Raw genomic sequence first — 17,125 nt, 5'->3', positions numbered from 1 at the left:
AGAATGAAACGATGCTTTCCATGCCTAGAGCCACCCACACCGCATTTTGGGTGAACACGGATTGGAATGGTTGGGAAAGGGGAACAAAGATTCTAAATGAGAGAGGTAGGTGAGGATCCTAAGAACATAAGAAGTGCCACACTGGATCAGACCAAGGGCCAGCGAGCCCGGCAGACGGGCTCACGATTACCCAGCAGATCCTCAATAGTCTTCTGGAAAAGGTACGAGCAGTAGCTCCCTTCCCTAAGTAAAGACATTCTTGGTTCCAGAGGAGGCCCAAGAAGATAACTCTCATATGTAAGAAGAGAGGGGTTTACTACAAAGAATCAAGAGGTTTCCTGGAAGCTTGAAGCAGCCTCCAGTGGTGAACTGAAGAAGAGGAGGAGAAAGAGTACGGCTAAGATGAGTCCTTCTCACAACGTTCTCATCCTCATCCAGTACAAAAAGGTGCACAGGAGTAAGATGAGTCCTTTTCACAATGTTCTCATCCTCATCCAGTACAAAGAGGTGCACAGGAGTAAGATGAGTCCTCTTGACAACGTACTCATCCTCATCCAGTACAAAGAGATGCACAGGAGTAAGATGAGTCCTCCTCACAACGTACTCATCCTCATCCAGTACAAAGAGATGCACAGGAGTAAGATGAGTCCTCCTCACAACGTACTCATCCTCATCTAGTACAAAGAGGTGCACAGGAGTAAGATGAGTCCTCCTCACAACGTACTCATCCTCATCCAGTACAAAGAGGTGCACAGGAGTAAGATGAGTCCTTCTCACAATGTTCTCATCCTCATCCAGTACAAAGAGGTGCCAGGACTAAGATGAGTCCTCCTGACAACGTACTCATCCTCATCCAGTACAAAGAGGTGCACAGGAGTAAGATGAGTCCTTCTCACAATGTTCTCATCCTCATCCAGTACAAAGAGGTGCACAGGACTAAGATGATTCCTCCTGACAAAGTACTCATCCTCATCCAGTACAAAGAGATGCACAGGAGTAAGATGAGTCCTCCTCACAATGTACTCATCCTCATCTAGTACAAAGAGGTGGACAGGAGTAAGATGAGTCCTCCTCACAACGTACTCATCCTCATCCAGTACAAAGAGGTGCACAGGAGTAAGATGAGTCCTTCTCACAATGTTCTCATCCTCATCCAGTACAAAGAGGTGCACAGGACTAAGATGAGTCCTCCTGACAACGTACTCATCCTCATCCAGTACAAAGAGGTGCACAGGAGTAAGATGAGTCCTCCTGACAACGTACTCATCCTCATCCAGTACAAAGAAGTGCACAGGAGTAAGATGAGTCCTCCTGACAACGTACTCATCCTCATCCAGTACAAAGAGGTGCACAGGAGTAAGATGAGTCCTCCTGTCAACGTAATCATCCTCATCTAGTACAAAGAGATGTACAGGAGTAAGATGAGTCCTTCTTGTTATGCCTCTGCCCGCGGCTGCTCCGCGGACAGGGCTTCACCTTTTGTCACAGCCCGGACTGCCGCCGAACCGCGCTGCCCTCCTCTTCGCTTGGAATCCTCTTTCTTCGCAGCCTAGTACGATGCCGCCGGAGTGCTCTTCCATCAGGGGAATCCCCTCGTGGGGATTCCCCTCCTCCGCAGCCCGAGTACTGCCGCCGAATCTTCTTCGTGGCAAAGAGCCGCCAACACCGCCTCCGGCCTTCCTCCTTGCTTCCAGCGTCACTGCAGGCCTTGGCTCCGTCCCCTGTGCTCCAGGGCTCCCTCTAGGTGCTGGCCGCACGGCTTCTTCATTCTTTTAAAGGGACAGCACAGGAATTCCTCTTCAGCCCTCCCAGATGACGTCTTCAGGGCTCTTCCTGTTCCTGCCTTATAAAAGGGCACTGCTCCATTCCTTCAGGGCCTTCGGAAGGATTCACACCATTTCGGAGTAACACCCTCCAGAGCTTCCATCCTCGGAGTTCCACTGTTCCAACGTGGTTATCTTCAAGCTACTGTCCAGAAGACTTCATCTTCAATTCTTCTCTCTTCGTGATGTCTTCGTCCGACGTCCAGGTCTTTCCTGTCATCTACCTTCTTCGTGGTATGTTCCAGTCTCAGGCTTCCCTTGTCTATTCGTAGATGTCCCTGATGCTTAGATGTTTCAATGTCCTGATGTTCTGAAGTCCGCCTGTTCTGAGTCCCAGATGTCTTGGTGACCCGACGTCCTTCAACAGATGTTCGTCCGTCTTCTTCTTCTACAAAGACTTCCAGATCCTACCCTAAGCAGAGGCCCATTCCTGCTGTCGTCCATCTCTTCAGATGTCCAGGTTCCCTGATGTCAAGATGGCTTCTCTGAGGTACTGCCCTCTGCATACCTTTCTCTTCACTACACTTCTTTATCCTGGAGAACATGTCAGCAGATCTTGGCGTTCCCCGGAACTCTCCAGTCAGTCTATTCTTGATAGATTGGAATTCCTCCATTGGACTTCGTTGAGTGCTGTCCGACTCCTCTCTGTCTGGTGCTCCTCCCGCTCCTAGCATGGTCCGCCACTAGCCTCCCGGTTGTGTAGGGCGCGCAGCGGACAAGGTGGTCCGCGACCAGTCCTCAGGTTGTGTAGGGCGCCTTGAGAGTTAGCACTCCCTAACCTCAAGAGTGTTCCTCTTCATCGTATCCAAGAGTCTCGTCTTGTCTGTCTTTGTACTCAAAAGAGTGTCCTTCTTCATCCTCTCCAAGAGTCTCATCTCCTCTTCAAGAGTACATCTCTTCTTCATCCATGTCCAGGAGTCCTCATCTAGTCCAAGTTCCAGGAATCCTCCTTCTTCTATGAACTCTGACCCTTAGCTCTCCGGACCAGGAGTCCCCTGTTCCGGTTCCATTCTTCATGAGTTCGAACTGTGTCCAAGCTCGCACTTGCTTTCCTATCCTCGGGGTATCTTGGGGCTCCTCTCTGAGTTATCTCATGGATCAGGGGCTCACAATCACACAGGAGCAAGCGATCACGCCTCCAAGCCCCTTCCCAGGGCTTTCCCGCATGCATTCACCACGGAATGCGCAGCCACAAGGCTTGTCCGCAACACTTCTCACAATGTTCTCATCCTCATCTAGTACAAAGAGATGCACAGGAGTAAGATGAGTCCTCCTGACAACGTACTCATCCTCATCTAGTACAAAGAGATGCACAGGAGTAAGATGAGTCCTCCTGACAACGTACTCATCCTCATCTAGTACAAAGAGCTGCACAGGAGTAAGATGAGTCCTCCTCACAACGTACTCATCCTCATCCAGTACAAAGAGGTGCACAGGAGTAAGATGAGTCCTCCTGACAATGTACTCATCCTCATCTAGTACAAAGAGATGCACAGGAGTAAGATGAGTCCTCCTGACAATGTACTCATCCTCATCCAGTACAAAGAGGTGCACAGGAGTAAGATGAGTCCTCCTGACAACGTACTCATCCTCATCCAGTACAAAGAGGTGCACAGGAGTAAGATGAGTCCTCTTCACAACGTACTCATCCTCATCCAGTACAAAGAGCTGCACAGGAGTAAGATGAGTCCTCCTGACAACGTACTCATCCTCATCCAGTACAAAGAGCTGCACAGGAGGGGTGAGATGCGAGAATACCTTCAGAAGCAAGCACCTCCAGGAATTGGGGTTTCATGAAAGGAACCATGCTTGATGGAATCCTTAGGAAATTGCCCATGTATGAACCAGCTGGTTGGGGAAAGCAGGTGGCCCTGAGATCCTCAGCAGCATCCCTGGGATCTTGAAAGCCGATGTTACTTGGAGAAGAAGCTCTGTTTGCGAAGTCTGTGCCAAGCTTAGTCCTTGAAGGAGGTTATGGCCAGTCAGTCTCCCCCCTCCACCACCTCCCCCTTCCTGGAAAGGCCAGAGGAAGGGATGGTTGCTCTTCCTTACTGATGTCCTAGTCCTGCATTTTTCCTGACAGTTCTGCTCTCACTCACAGTGGTGATGAAGCTTTATGACATGATATAGATGCTGTAAAGCGAAAAGTGTAGAGAATGATTTACTGGTGCAAATGGTTCTGTCTGAAATTTGTCCACACTCGGTCAGGATAAAACTACACATGGGCTGTTACTTCGCGTGTACTTTTATCCAGATCAAGGGGAAATGTTTCTAGGGTCATGTGTACAGTGGGAATGATAAACAACGCACAATTGTATTTTAAAATCTGCACGTGTAGTTTTCTAGCTAAGAAACACCTGCAGAAAATAAATATGCATATTCTGCATTGTTTTCAATATGAAAATAAGGGGCTAGCTCCATCTGGTACCAAAATACACGTTGACTTTGCAACTAGACAGGCTCTTTCAGAAATTGCTCCCCAAGGTGCATCTGAAGCAATATTCTTCAAAGTGATTTGATTGCTAAAAATGTATTTTCTGTTAACTATATTGATAGGATCTGTTTAATGTTTGGATGCTTGCCAGGTTCTTGTGGCCTGGTTTGGCCTCTGTTGGAAACAGGATGCTGGGCTTGATGGTCCCTCGGTCTGACCCAGTATGGCAATTTATTCTGTTCTTATGTAATGCAAAGCCCTGGACATCTCAGAGATTTGCTTAGATCTAAAACTGCAGATCTTCTGAGAACCTAGGCAGACTCTGGATCCTGGTTTTAATAGTGGCCCTACAATATAAAATCATGGCGTCCATCCCCGTCATGGCGGCAGATGGAGCACTCTACACATGCCCGGTTTCTTCCACACTTCCCCTGGGCACCCATTGCTTGTCACTGTCAGAGACAGAAAAGATGCAGGACCAGATGGACCTTTGGTCTAACCCAGTATGGCACGTCCCAGTTTCTTATGTTAAATCCAGGTAGTAAACATATGAAAATTGGGATTACCTTGAACTCCTTCTCAATATTGGCCAGCTTGGCTAGCTCATTGCTGAGCTCCAGAGCCGTGTGCACAGGGTCCTCGCTGGACAGAGACAGGTAGGCAGGGCTGGCCAGCCCACGGTAAGCATTGATCCTGGATCGGGAGTGACTGAAGGCGTCGTGTTGCTGCTTGTCTGCACAGTCAGTGCACTTGCAGAAGTAGTCATGGGGCCGCTCGATGCGCGCTCCGCGGCTCAGCAGCATGTGCACAACCTCGTACCTTTGGCAGTGGGCGGCCAGGATGATGGGAGTGACGTCCGGCGAGAACCTGCTGCCATCCTCATCGTAAGAGTAGAAGTCGTCTTCCTGCAGCTCCTGCTCGCCAGGGCTCAGTGCCAACCAGCCACTGCCGGCCAGGGCAGGGTGGCCAAGAAGAGCTTCCACGATGCGCACGTAGCCCTTGCTGATGGCCAGCAGCAGCGCATCGCCAATGCGCGCCAAGTTGGGCTTCTTCAGCAACAGCTCTGTGACCTCCAGGTGCTCGTTGCCCACAGCCAGCTGTAGGGCATTCTGGCCCATGTAGTCCATGCAGTTGACATTGAGGGTGCGAGACTCCTCCAGCATCCGGCGAATCACGGGAATGTTGCCGTATTCCGCCGCATCCAGGAAGCGCTCCTCCTCTGCCGTCAGGCTGGTAGCCCTGCCGTGGAACATGAACGCAGGGCCTCGCACGGCCTGCCGCCTGCCCTTCTCCCGCATCGCGGTGAGGCGCCACAGCGATGGGCTGCCCTCGCCAGACCTAAGTGGAAGGACAAGAGAGATAATGACCTGGGCTGCAGCCGCCACGCCCTCTCTTCCCAACCTGTGATACATGCTACTTATCAGCCCGGATAATTTAATGAAGAAGGCCTTCACCACTCTAGTTTACCACATAAAATCCCAGAGACTATGGAATATGAAGCTCAGGCTGTGTGCCTAAGGTAAGAGGCAACAGGACGAGCACATCCAAAGCTTCATCTGCACAGTCCACCGTTCAGTGGCGAAGTAATTCACTGTGAACTTTAACAAGTAGTGATGCCTGCTGCCCATATTCCACAGGGGCCATGAGGTCTTAGGAGACGATGGCCTAAGCAGATCCCAGTTAGTCCAGGCACTCTCCCGGCCTGAACATTCTCTCGAGGTCATCCCTAAGCAACAGACAAGTCCCGTCTTCATAGAAACCAGTCTGCTCATTTATGCCTGCCTACTGGGCTCTCATTTTCTGGTCTTCTCCTTCTCTTTTCTATCTGTCCCAAGCATGCCTGAATTCTGCTGGAGGTCTGTTCCAGGAGTCCATTCCCTTTCCTTATGCATGGCCCTCTCTTTGGTTCCATATGATAATCCTCAACTTTTCATTCTATGGATAATGCCATATTCTAGTTCTGACAGATATCTGAATGGTTTTTCTTCTAGGAAGTATACCTTACATATGGTTTATAGCAGTTGTTCTCAAAATTGTTCTGTTGACTCCATAGCCAGTAGGGTTATCAGGATATCCACAATGAATATGCATGAGATATCTGCATTCATTGGGGACCCAGTATATGAGGGCTTCCCAAAGCTGTCCTGGAGACATCACGATTGGCTTTTCAGGATATCCTTAAGGAATATGCATGAGATAAATTTACATACACTGGAGACTCTCGCCAGCCCCCCCCCCCCCCATACACACACATACTCATATGCTAATTTATCTAATGTATATTCATTGTGGATATCATGAAAAATCAGTTGGTTGAAGGGTAACCAGGATAGTTTTGGAAAGCACTGGCTTACAGTACATGACACTTGGGTCACTCTCCCTTATCAATGTCCTTCGGTAGATGTATATAGAAACATATAGAAACATAGAATTGACAGCAGAAGACCAAACGATCCATCCAGTCTGCCCAGCAAGCTTTCACACTTATTTTTTCATACTTATCTGTTACTCTTGTCAATTTAAATAATTTTTTTGGTTCTATTTCCCTTCCACCCCCACCATCGTAGATAGCAGTGCAGGAGCTGCATCTAAGTGAAGTATCTAGCTAATTGATTTGGGGTAGTAACCGCCATAATAAGCAAGCTACTCCCATGCTTGTTTACCCAGCCTGTGCAACTCAGTCCTTGTTGGTTGTTTGAATACAAATCCTCTTTTCTTCATTCCCCCTGCCATTGAAGCAGTGAGCTGTGCTGGATATGTATTCTAAGTGAAGTATCAGCTTGATTCGGGGTAGTAACCGCCGTAACAAGCAAGCAAGCTACACCCATGCTTATTTGTTTTACCCAGACTATGTAATTCAGACCTTGTTGGTAGTTGTCTGAATATAAATCATCTTGTCTTCATTCCCCCTGCGCTGAAGCAGAGAGCTATGCTGGATATGCATTGAAAGTGAAATATCAGGCCAAAGGTCGGCGCTAATTTCTTCCGGCGCCGGGAAAGTGCACAGAAAAGCAGTAAAAACTGTTTTTCTGTGCACCCTCCGACTTAATATCATGGCGATATTAAGTGGGAGGTCCCGAAGAGTGAAAAAAAGAAAAAAAAATTTGAATTCGGCCCGCGGCTCTTGGGCCGAAAACCGAACGCTCAATTTTGCCGGCGTCCGGTTTCCGAGCCCATGGCTGTCAGCGGGCTCGAGAACCGACGCCGGCAAAATTGAGCGTCGGCTGTCAATAAGGAGGCGCTAGGGACGCGCTAGTGTCCCTAGCGCCTCCTTTTCCCCGTTTCTACCGCGCCACCTAATTTGAATACTGCATCGCGCGCACCGGCAAGGGGCCGGTGCGCGTGCCGGGAGAGCAGGTGTTCATCCGCTCTCCCGCGGACTTTACTGAATCGGCCTGTTAGTCTCGGTTATTATCTTGAACCCTTCCTCGGCAGTAAACGGCAGCGTGCTCGGAGCTGCGCTACAGAAGCGACGTATGGTGAATGTACCCCTGTTCGCACCACAGCGACCTACGGCTTCGCCTTTTGCCTTGGGTTCATCCCCCTCTCCATCGAGTGTGGCTGCTGAGCACCTCTCTTCCATCCTCCTCCTCCTCTCACCTTTAACTCTTTTAGTCTTTCTCTTTTCGGTTATTTGTACCTGACTCCCATTGCTCAGCCGGTTTATCATTTTTTCTCCAGCTCCCAGACTGACCGGAGCTCGCTGCATGGAACAGTATTAAGAGCTCTACTGAAATCCAGACAGGGCACATTTGCTGCCCCGATCTCACCTCATCATAGAAACCAAACGGAAGTGTCTCAGGAGAGGGGCCTTATCTCCGGCCTCCAGTCCGGGGTCCCAGCCGTTGCTGGTGCAATCGGGAGCTTCCAGGGAACTGGGACTGCGGTGCTCTGAGAGTCAGCCGGGCCTGCACCTAACCCTGCTTTGGGGGCTGCCGGTCTGAGGCCTACCATTCTTGGTACGGCGCGGCTGCCCTGCTCCTCAGCTGGTCAGCCTCCTCCTCTTTCCTTTTACGTGCGGAGTTGGTACAGAGGCCCTTCCTCCTCCCCGGGTCGTGTAGCACTTTTTACACAGACTGGACAAGTCATCCTAAAGCTCCTTTACGCCACAGCAGATTTTCTGTCAGGGTCCCAGATCCCTTCTGGACAGCCCAAAACAAAGAGCTCTCCTGAACCCAGGGATAGGAACTCCCTCCCTTCTCTGAAAAATCCTAAAGTAGGAACCGCCTTCCAGTTCTTGGGAAACTCTCACTCCTACCAGTCCTCGACCTTAGGATCCATAAAATACTGGGGATATCACTGAAGAGGCACTCACAGCCCACAGGACAGAAGTGACCCCTGCCATTCCTCAAGAGTGGCAACTACTGTCCGACTAGAGTGACCATACAGCTCCATGTCAAGGAGGACAAGCCAATCCAGTCCTGGTTTTACCCCATTGCATTCATGGAAATGTAGTTCTGATTTCTCTATTGATTTCCATAAGAAAAGCAGAATGATGTCTCCTTGCATGCATTGGGGTAAACCGGGAGCTGGTTCAATTTTTTTCCCCTTGATAGGGAGCTAGTTGGTCACGCTACATGCAAAGGTAAATGTTAAAACAACCGCACCGGATTGGCTATGTGGTCACCCTATGTCTGACTCAAACAGACCTGTGCCAGGATCCCCGCACCTCTTTCACAGCTCCAGCCGGGGCACGGTCCTAAAGAATCAGTAAAAGCTGCTGGGTGAAAGGGTAGAGTCAGATTAACATTCGGGGCACTTCATGCCAGCTACCCCTGTTCAGAGTAGTTCCTGCAACAAAATCCAAGCCTTCCATCCTTTCCTGGGAAGGGTTAGACATGAGAATTAGGGAATGCAGGCCTTCACACACAGGCAACAACATCCAGTCTACTCAGAGCTGCAGTTAACCCTCTTAAAAGCTGCTAAATCGAGCCGTGCTCCACCAATCTATACGTCTTTCCAAGATTTAATGAGCACAAATGAGCCTTCTGAGTGCAGTCAGGCCTGTAGTATTGATTACTGTCAGGGCCGACCTTTCCTGAGTTCCCATCTCGTCCTCCTGATTCTTCCCCGATGACAGAGAGCGGCTGCAAGGGGAGGGCCTGTGTGAGGCACGCGCCCTTCTCCCAGCTGGCGCCGAAGCCTCGTGTCTACACGTGCTCCGGGATGCTGGGAATAGCACATCCTTTCTTCATGCCACCAGCAACAGCGGCCCTCTTACAAATTTACAATAGGCAAAAAAGAAATCAACATTTCATTCCTGTATCTCTTGTATCACAGTGCAGCAAACGGTGAGGCAAAGCGACAGAATATGTAGAACAAAAGGTGCATAATCTGGGGTCCTGGGGGGCTGCGAAATGGCCTGGTTTTTCAAGCTGTCCTCCATGAATATTCATCCAGCACATCTGCATACATCTGGTCTGCAGAAGCAGGTTAATTTGCATGGCTTGGCTAGAGCTGTGTGTGGCCCTTCAGGTAGGGCTGTCAGCTGATTCTCCGACACACGGAACAGGTAAATCTAGTCCTGGCTGTACCTTACTGAAAGCAAGGAGTCTTAAGGCAAGCAGAGCTAGAAGGGAAAACCCTTATAACATGGACCAGGTGACAACCCTACCCGCAGGACCGAAGCTCTGCAGCGTTAATACGGGGAAGTCTAATGTATGCCGCCTGGGTGAGGTCGGGTTCTCGTATCCAGTGGTTGAGGCCACTGAACCGGCTGTCCTCAATGAATATTCATGAGATATATATATATATATATGTGTGTGTGTGTGCATATACTCAGCCTAAGAAAAGGTTACTTTACATGCCATAGTTATCCTGAAAACCCTATCTGTTCTGGGAATAGGAGAATCCTTTTTACCTATCACTCCCCTCCTCACCCTACTCTTCTGTAGCCCATGTGTTCCTGGCGCGCACAAGACTCTATCTCCCTGCTAAAGTCATTCGGTGTAACGCTTCTGGCTAGCTCCCCACTGACTCCCAGCTTCTGGCTAGCTCCCCACTAACTCCCAGCTTCTGGGTAGCTCCTCACTGACTCCCAGCTTCTGGGTAGCTCCTCACTGACTCCCAGCTTCTGGGTAGCTCCCCACTGACTCCCAGCTTCTGGATAGCTCCCCACTGACTCCCAGCTTCTGGGTAGCTCCTCACTGACTTCCAGCTTCTGGCTAGCTCCCCACTGACTCCCAACTTCTGGCTAGCTCCCCACTGACTTCCAGCTTCTGGGTAGCTCCGCACTGACTCCCAGCTTCTGGGTAGCTCCTCACTGACTCCCAGCTTCTGGGTAGCTCCTCACTGACTTCCAGCTTCTGGGTGCTCAGTTTACTGGCGAAAATCATCTTCCAATGCAAAATAAAAAACAAAAAACAACCAAATCCCAAGAGCAATAAAAGCCATGGGTATCTGGTCCCAAAATAACAGTAGATATTAGACCTGGGAGCTAATGTGGCCTCAATCAAATTCCCCAAAATATTACAAAAATTGGTATCACAAAATATGGTGGAAACCGTATTATCGGTCTCTGCCCGTGCGCCTCAGTCATGTTTTAATAATCACTCCTCCAAATAAAACAAACATGCTTATCTATATCTTATCTTTATATACAGAAACCCCAACCCTCAGAGCTAACAATATCTGTCTCAAGGGGATCACAAGTTATCTTTCAGTCTCGTCAGTAACATTTTTGGTTCTCCGTCTTTCCACAGGGTCCAGAAAACCTTGAAACACATGGCAGACTGCTCCAGGTAATACAAGGAAGACCTTTGCCATGGGTGCTGAGCTCTAATCCCCTCAAGACAGACCCATCAGTGCAGCTTGACAGTTCGTTCCTGTTTCTGAATTTTACAGCTGCTGTTTCCAGGGGCGAGTTTACATGAAAGAGAGGACACACAAGGAGACCGCTCGGACCTGACAGCGGGGGATATTCGCTTTCATCCTGAGAGGGTCCATAACATTGAAAGATTTGAGCCCCGGTGTTGGAAATATAACTGTGGTAAGGGTTTCATAATCAGGATCCCTAACCCTCTGAGCTTACATTGTGCTGGGACCCTGTATTCGTAAAAAGACTTTAAGACTGAACTATTAAAATGATGTCTCAGACCTGCCAAAGGGACTTTAATACTGCTCAGCCCACTAGTTGTTCCCTGCTGTGAGAAGAGAGGGGGCCAAAGGAACTGTTTGTAGGTTAGACACAGCATCAAGTTTATGCCTCTGCAGAACCAGCAGCTACATGGTTAACCAGGCAGCTTATAGAGTGAGGAGACCACATGACCTTTGGGAGCCTATGGGAACTGATCAGCCGCCAGGAAGGAATGGACAGAGCTGTTGCACCTATCAAGACTGAAACAAAAGAAAAAAAAAGGTGCATTTTGTGTTCTGCAAAGTGGTCAGAGCTGAGCAGCACCAGAGGAGAGGCACAATCATAGCAGAAACGGGCTGCCAGCAGGGCAGGGGAGTAGAAGAAACCCATGGAAGTTGGGGACAGAGGTCATTGGTGTCACGGCGTGCAAACAGACCTAGGGCTCTGGATCTGGAGTTGCAGCTGAAGCCCGGCATTTCCCTGTGTGTGTTGTGGGATAAGTGACTGAGATATTTAGAGGGGGGCTTTATCTCTGAGAACAATTTAGACCCGTTTACAGCATATGAAAGAGTTTGGTGGGTAGGGGTAAGATCCCTTTAACCAGGGAGCTGCAAATAAAGAATACATTTAAGTCTGTTTTTTAACCCCTGCAGAAAGGGACCCTGCTTGAGAGGATTGTTCTGCCTCCACCGTGCATGTGCATGTGCATGTTTCTTGATTATGTCGCCAGCTAGTGTCATCTTGTGATATGGCACAGCTTAGCATCTGCAGGGTTTTTAAGTTCCCTGCCCTGATTGGTTATTGCTAGTTGCTGTTTGAATTTTTTCCGGAACTTCTTATTGGAGGTGTTTGGCAGACACCGGGGAGCGAGGTCACCATAGGCGACCCCGCCTCCAGTCAAGACAGAATCTGATTACTCAGTAGGCTGTGGATCCACAACCTGAATATTACCCGTTTGCTCTAACTTTCTCCTCTCCCTTGACTCCAGGAATGCCTGGGACAGTTTACTTTCAGCTGGAAGAGATCTCCTGGCAGGCTCACAGCTTATTCTGATCTTCCTTTTGAGCTCTGAGAAGCATCATCTTTTCACCTCTTATTTACTGTTAACCCACAGCTACTGTCAACTTCTTACAGCTGAGTCGGCCTCTTCAGATAGTGCACCTCCCATCTATTGTGAGGGTTGAATAGGTCTTCATTCAAATACATGTTTTTGGTACCCAAGAGCTGAGTTTATCCGATATCTGCAGCTGGGGAAAAGGTTTAGCCGACTGTATAGGCCCTCTCACTAGAAGACGAGAGCCGAGGCAGTCAGGGAGTACGGTTTCTGCTACTTTTCAGCATTCATCAGCTTTCACATAGGGCAGACCGGGCCCCACAGTTGCTGTGGGCAGACAGACGGTGACTGGGCTTTCAGTGCATTACAGTTCCAAATACCCAGTGATTACCTGTTTACAATCCTGTTCGCTTGCGTGATCCAGTGACATTTGCACATTTTACTTCAGTGTTTGTTTCCCGTTGCTGTTTACTTCTGCTGACTTAAGCTCTATTATTCTCCCCCCCCCCCCCCCCCAAGCTCTCACTTGCAGGCTAATTTTAAAACGAGCACGCGTACGCCCATACACGCACGTATTGGCGCGTGCACGGAGATCCACTGGAATTTTAAATTGTACCGCGCGCCAGAAGCGCTCTCCCCACTGGTAAGCACCAGGTCCGGTATCGCTCCCTCTCGGGTGGGTTCTGTCACCAGCTGACCGGAACGGTTCTTCCTGGATCTCGCTGCTCCCAGAAAATACTGCAGTCAGGGTGCCCCAGCCAGCGTTCGGCAGGTTGAAATCCCCTAGCGATAGCTCCTCCCCTTGCACAGCAAGTTTGTGACTATTCTCCAATAAATCTCTCTCTCTCTTTCTTCCATTTGCAAAGTCTATATTACACCAATATAAACAGTTCCATTCCCTGTCCCCAGATTAACTCACAGAGCCTCCTACTTTACACCTAAATCTTGCAATTCTGTTGCTTTCATATTCATTTTTATGTAGGGGCCCTCTAGGTCCCCACTATCTATTTCTGTCCCTAATTTAAGGCCTAAATTAGGATCAGGAATTAGGCAGAAGGAGTTGGCAGCCCATCCCTTACGGAAATCTCCGGTGGGGATGCCTGCATTGGGTCAGTCGGCCTGTAGAAAAGCAGAGATGAGGTACGATTGAGTTTTGGAGTGGCAGTTTCAGTTGGCATTTTTTTTGTGGAGTTCAGGAGGAGAGTTTGGAGTTTTCCTCCATTTTTGGGCCCCACAGCCTGATAGTCGGGGAAGAAGCAGATTTCTGACCAGTACCCGGTTCAGACTGGCAGGGAGGGTGTCTGGGAGCGGAAAAGTTCCTTGGGAAGAGTTTTTGTTGTTGGCGTGGAGCCTGGTCCTGCCTGGAGGAGGTCAGGATACGGCGCTGCGAGTCCCTGCCCACGATGGTGTCCAGTGTCTGTTTGACTTTAAGCAAGGACATCCCAAGTGTGAGTACATTTGAGAGAGAAAGAGACGGAGAGACTGTTTCCCATCCACCCCCATTTGGCTTGGCCTGGGAGGTTTATCCTCCCCCGGCGGCCAGAAAGGAGGGTAGGGGCCTGTGGACTGAGACAGAGAGAGAGAGAAAGTCAGGTTTGTGGCCCCGGTATTCAGGAAATCCACCAACGAGGGGCTTACATTTACATACGGTGTCACTCTGCCTGGTCTTTCCTGAATAGATTGTAGCCCGGTAAAACTATATCCTAATCAAGCTTTTCCTCAGCAGCCACGACATCCAAGTCAGCTTCTTCCATGGCTGCCTTTAGATCAGGGGCTCTGTCTGTGCAGGCAGCATTCAGGTCTTCCTGTCCCTGTCCTCTGAAAAGGACCTCAACAGCTGCTTCTGGAGCCGGGCCCCCGTCAGACACTTGAAGAAAATCCCAGGTGTGATGGGCCCTAGGGTGCCGTAACCATTAAGCCCTGGGTAACGCGAGCTTTACACAGTGAGCGAGGGAGGCGCCTGTCTGTACAGTGCTGGGATGGCCGTCCCCTCCACTCCCGGGAGCTCTGGGGGCAGGGCGACCTATTTTTGAAGGTTTAGGAAATGTTTTGGGAGCTTTTCCTGTGTGGATTTTTTTGGGCCTGCACTTAGGTCTCCTGCAAAACCCTGCTGGGAGTCTGGGAGTGAGTTAGGCCGGGGGTAGCTGCCCTGCCTATCCGCCCCCTGGCCGGTAGGGTTTGTATCCCAGGATAATTTGGGCTTTTCAGAAGACTTTCATCTGTAGGAAGCCCGGTGAGACCCGGGGTACCACCTGGATTCAGGGCCCGGGAAGACCTGCCCCCTCTACGCTCTCCACGAGGGCAGAGGAAGGTAATGACCCGAGCCCAGGACCTTCTGGTGCTTTTAATCTCGGTTTGGGGTGGGAAAAAGATGGAAAAATTACTTTGAGAAGATCTGGGAGGAAGCCCATCAAAAGGAAGAACTGAGTGGAGCTGCTGTCCCAGAGTGGCTCCCTCCCACCAGGGATTTGTCACTGAAGAGCGACGCACCAGGAGTAAAGAACTCATAGGAGCATTGAGGACACCCATCCGGAGTCGTTCACCCCCTGGGGGCAGAGAGGACGGGACCCTGTGCAGGGACCAGTGCTGCCCACACAAGGAACTCACTTTATCCATGCCCCGGAGGGTGGGCGTTTCCCTGCCCCTGCTTTAAGAGACCCGTGCACAGCTGCAGCACTAGAGAAATTCGTGTGGTGCAGAGGACTTCGTTTCTGCTGCTCTACTTCACCTGACTTTTGCCATAGTAAAGACTTTGATTTTGGACACTAACCCAGTCACCCCAGTATATATATATTGGGCACACACAGCACACATAATGGAGAAATTACTTACCTGATAATTTCGTTTTTCTTAGCTATTTATTATTTATTTAACATTTCTTTTATACCGATATCAGGACCAGTGGGTTATGTGCTCCTCTGCTAGCAGATGGGAGACGGAGTCAGATTTCACCCTAGATATACCCCTGCGGTGAGCTCAGCTCTTCAGTATTCTGTTCGAAAAGCCATTGCGGATATATATTTGCTTAAATAACTGATTAAAACTGATTAAACTTGATTGAACTGATTTCAAAAACTGGAGACTGCCAGTGCACTCAACCAATTAACGCAGACACCGGACAAGCTGTGGGTGTCTTGAACTAGGGATAGGCAACGGCTTATCCATATTTGCTTAGTCTCGAGGTTCGCTTTCCGAGGTCCTCCTTCCGTGGGGCAGCCGTGGGCGGGATGCTGAGTCCATCTGTCTGTTATGGTTTTGAGGTGTTTGGTGGATTCTTAGGTGCTGCAGTGATGGCCAATCCCACAGGGAGGAGCCCCGCGGGTAACTGCAGTACCAGGCTAGACTCAGTTGCACAAACACAGAGATAGTTTTATTATACCGCTTGTAGAGTTCACTAGAGGTGGCAGTAGTGAGCAGATTCCTGCAGCAGCAGTCTGGGGTCCTTGGCTGAGGAGACCTGTCCCACAATGGTGGTGTAGGGGAGCTCCGAGGCAGGTTTCCAATCAGGAGCTGTAGGTGAGACAGACTGGTAGATGTTAGATTACTCACAACTCTTGTAGCTGCAATGGGAGAGTTCCCAGCAGATAGAAGTAATGGTAGCAGGCACCAAGGTAGACAGCTCAGGCCCTCGAGGAGCGAGTACCTGGATACTGGATAGGCACCTGGAAAGAAGCATAGGCCCCCCGAGGAGCGGGTACCCAAGTTAGTAGAACCCCAGAGGGTAGAGAGAGCTTCCAGCAGCAGCAAGAAGTGGCAGAGCAGCTTAGACCAGACTAATCCAATCCTTCCTAACTCAAAGTCAGTCAGCAAATGGGCAACCTAAATACCCGGAAGGTGTGACGTCACTTGAGATGGACGCCCCCGAAGTTTGCGCCAACTCTGGCGCAAAGACATGGGTAGCGCGTGCACGTGCACCCTAGGAGGCCCTCAGGTGAATTATGGCAGAATGCCTTGTCATAGCCATTCCAGGGAAGCCGGGGAGTGCGGCAAGCAGAAGCGGCGGTCACCATTTTCCCGAGGCTGGTGGAGAAAGCGAATATTGAGGTGAGGCATGTGGGACGAAGCCGTCTGAGTCCGACGGACGCAACACTGTCTACACTAAGGAAAACAAAATTATCAGGTAAGTAATTACTCCATTTCCTAGCGTTTAGCCAGATGGACTCAGGACCAATGGGATGTACAAAAGCTACTCCAAGACAGGGCGGGAGGTTGCCCGTGGACCACTTAGTACTGCCCTTTGCGAAGGGAACCTGGAGAAGGTGTGTAGGGAGGACCAGGTCGCTGCCTGACACATCTTGGCAGGTGATAGCAGCTTGGTTTCTGCCCAAGATACTGCCTGGGCCCTTGTAGAATGAGCATTAACCTGCAGTGGTAAGGGCTTTCCTGCCTCTATGTAAGCTGCCTTGATTACGTCCTTGATCCAGTGGGCTATGGTCGCCCGAGTCTTCCGAGTCCTTTTGTTCATCCGGAGATGGTTTGGTTCAAATAAAACTCGGAAACCACTTTCGGTAGGAAAGAGGGGACTGTGCGCAGTTGTATGGATCCAGGAGTGAACCTAAGGAATGTTTCCCGACAGGATAGTGCCTGTAGTTCGGAGATGCGACAAGCTGAACATATTGCCACCAGGAATACCGTCTTCAATGTTAAGAGGCGTAGTGACAGACTGCATGTTGGTCTGAAGGAAGCTCCCGCTAGGAAGTCTAATACCAGATTGAGGTTCCATAAGGGCATCGACCACT

General features: G+C 49.9%; 1 protein-coding gene across 2 annotated transcripts in view; it reads right to left on the bottom strand.

Moving 5' to 3' along the window:
* The window catches only part of LOC115081805 (short transient receptor potential channel 3), a 67,624-nt gene that overhangs the window by 38,359 nt on the left and 12,140 nt on the right, over window positions 1-17,125 (bottom strand). For both annotated transcript variants that reach the window (XM_029586178.1, XM_029586177.1), the window contains exon 2: window positions 4,824-5,595. In XM_029586178.1, coding sequence (XP_029442038.1) covers window positions 4,824-5,595 — 772 coding nt within the window. The remainder of the gene's footprint in view (window positions 1-4,823; window positions 5,596-17,125) is intronic.

The sequence above is a fragment of the Rhinatrema bivittatum genome, unplaced genomic scaffold, assembly GCF_901001135.1.
Source record: "Rhinatrema bivittatum unplaced genomic scaffold, aRhiBiv1.1, whole genome shotgun sequence".
Taxonomy (NCBI): domain Eukaryota; kingdom Metazoa; phylum Chordata; class Amphibia; order Gymnophiona; family Rhinatrematidae; genus Rhinatrema; species Rhinatrema bivittatum.
Note: the sequence above shows the minus strand (reverse complement) of the source record. Positions and strands in the feature narration are given on the sequence as shown.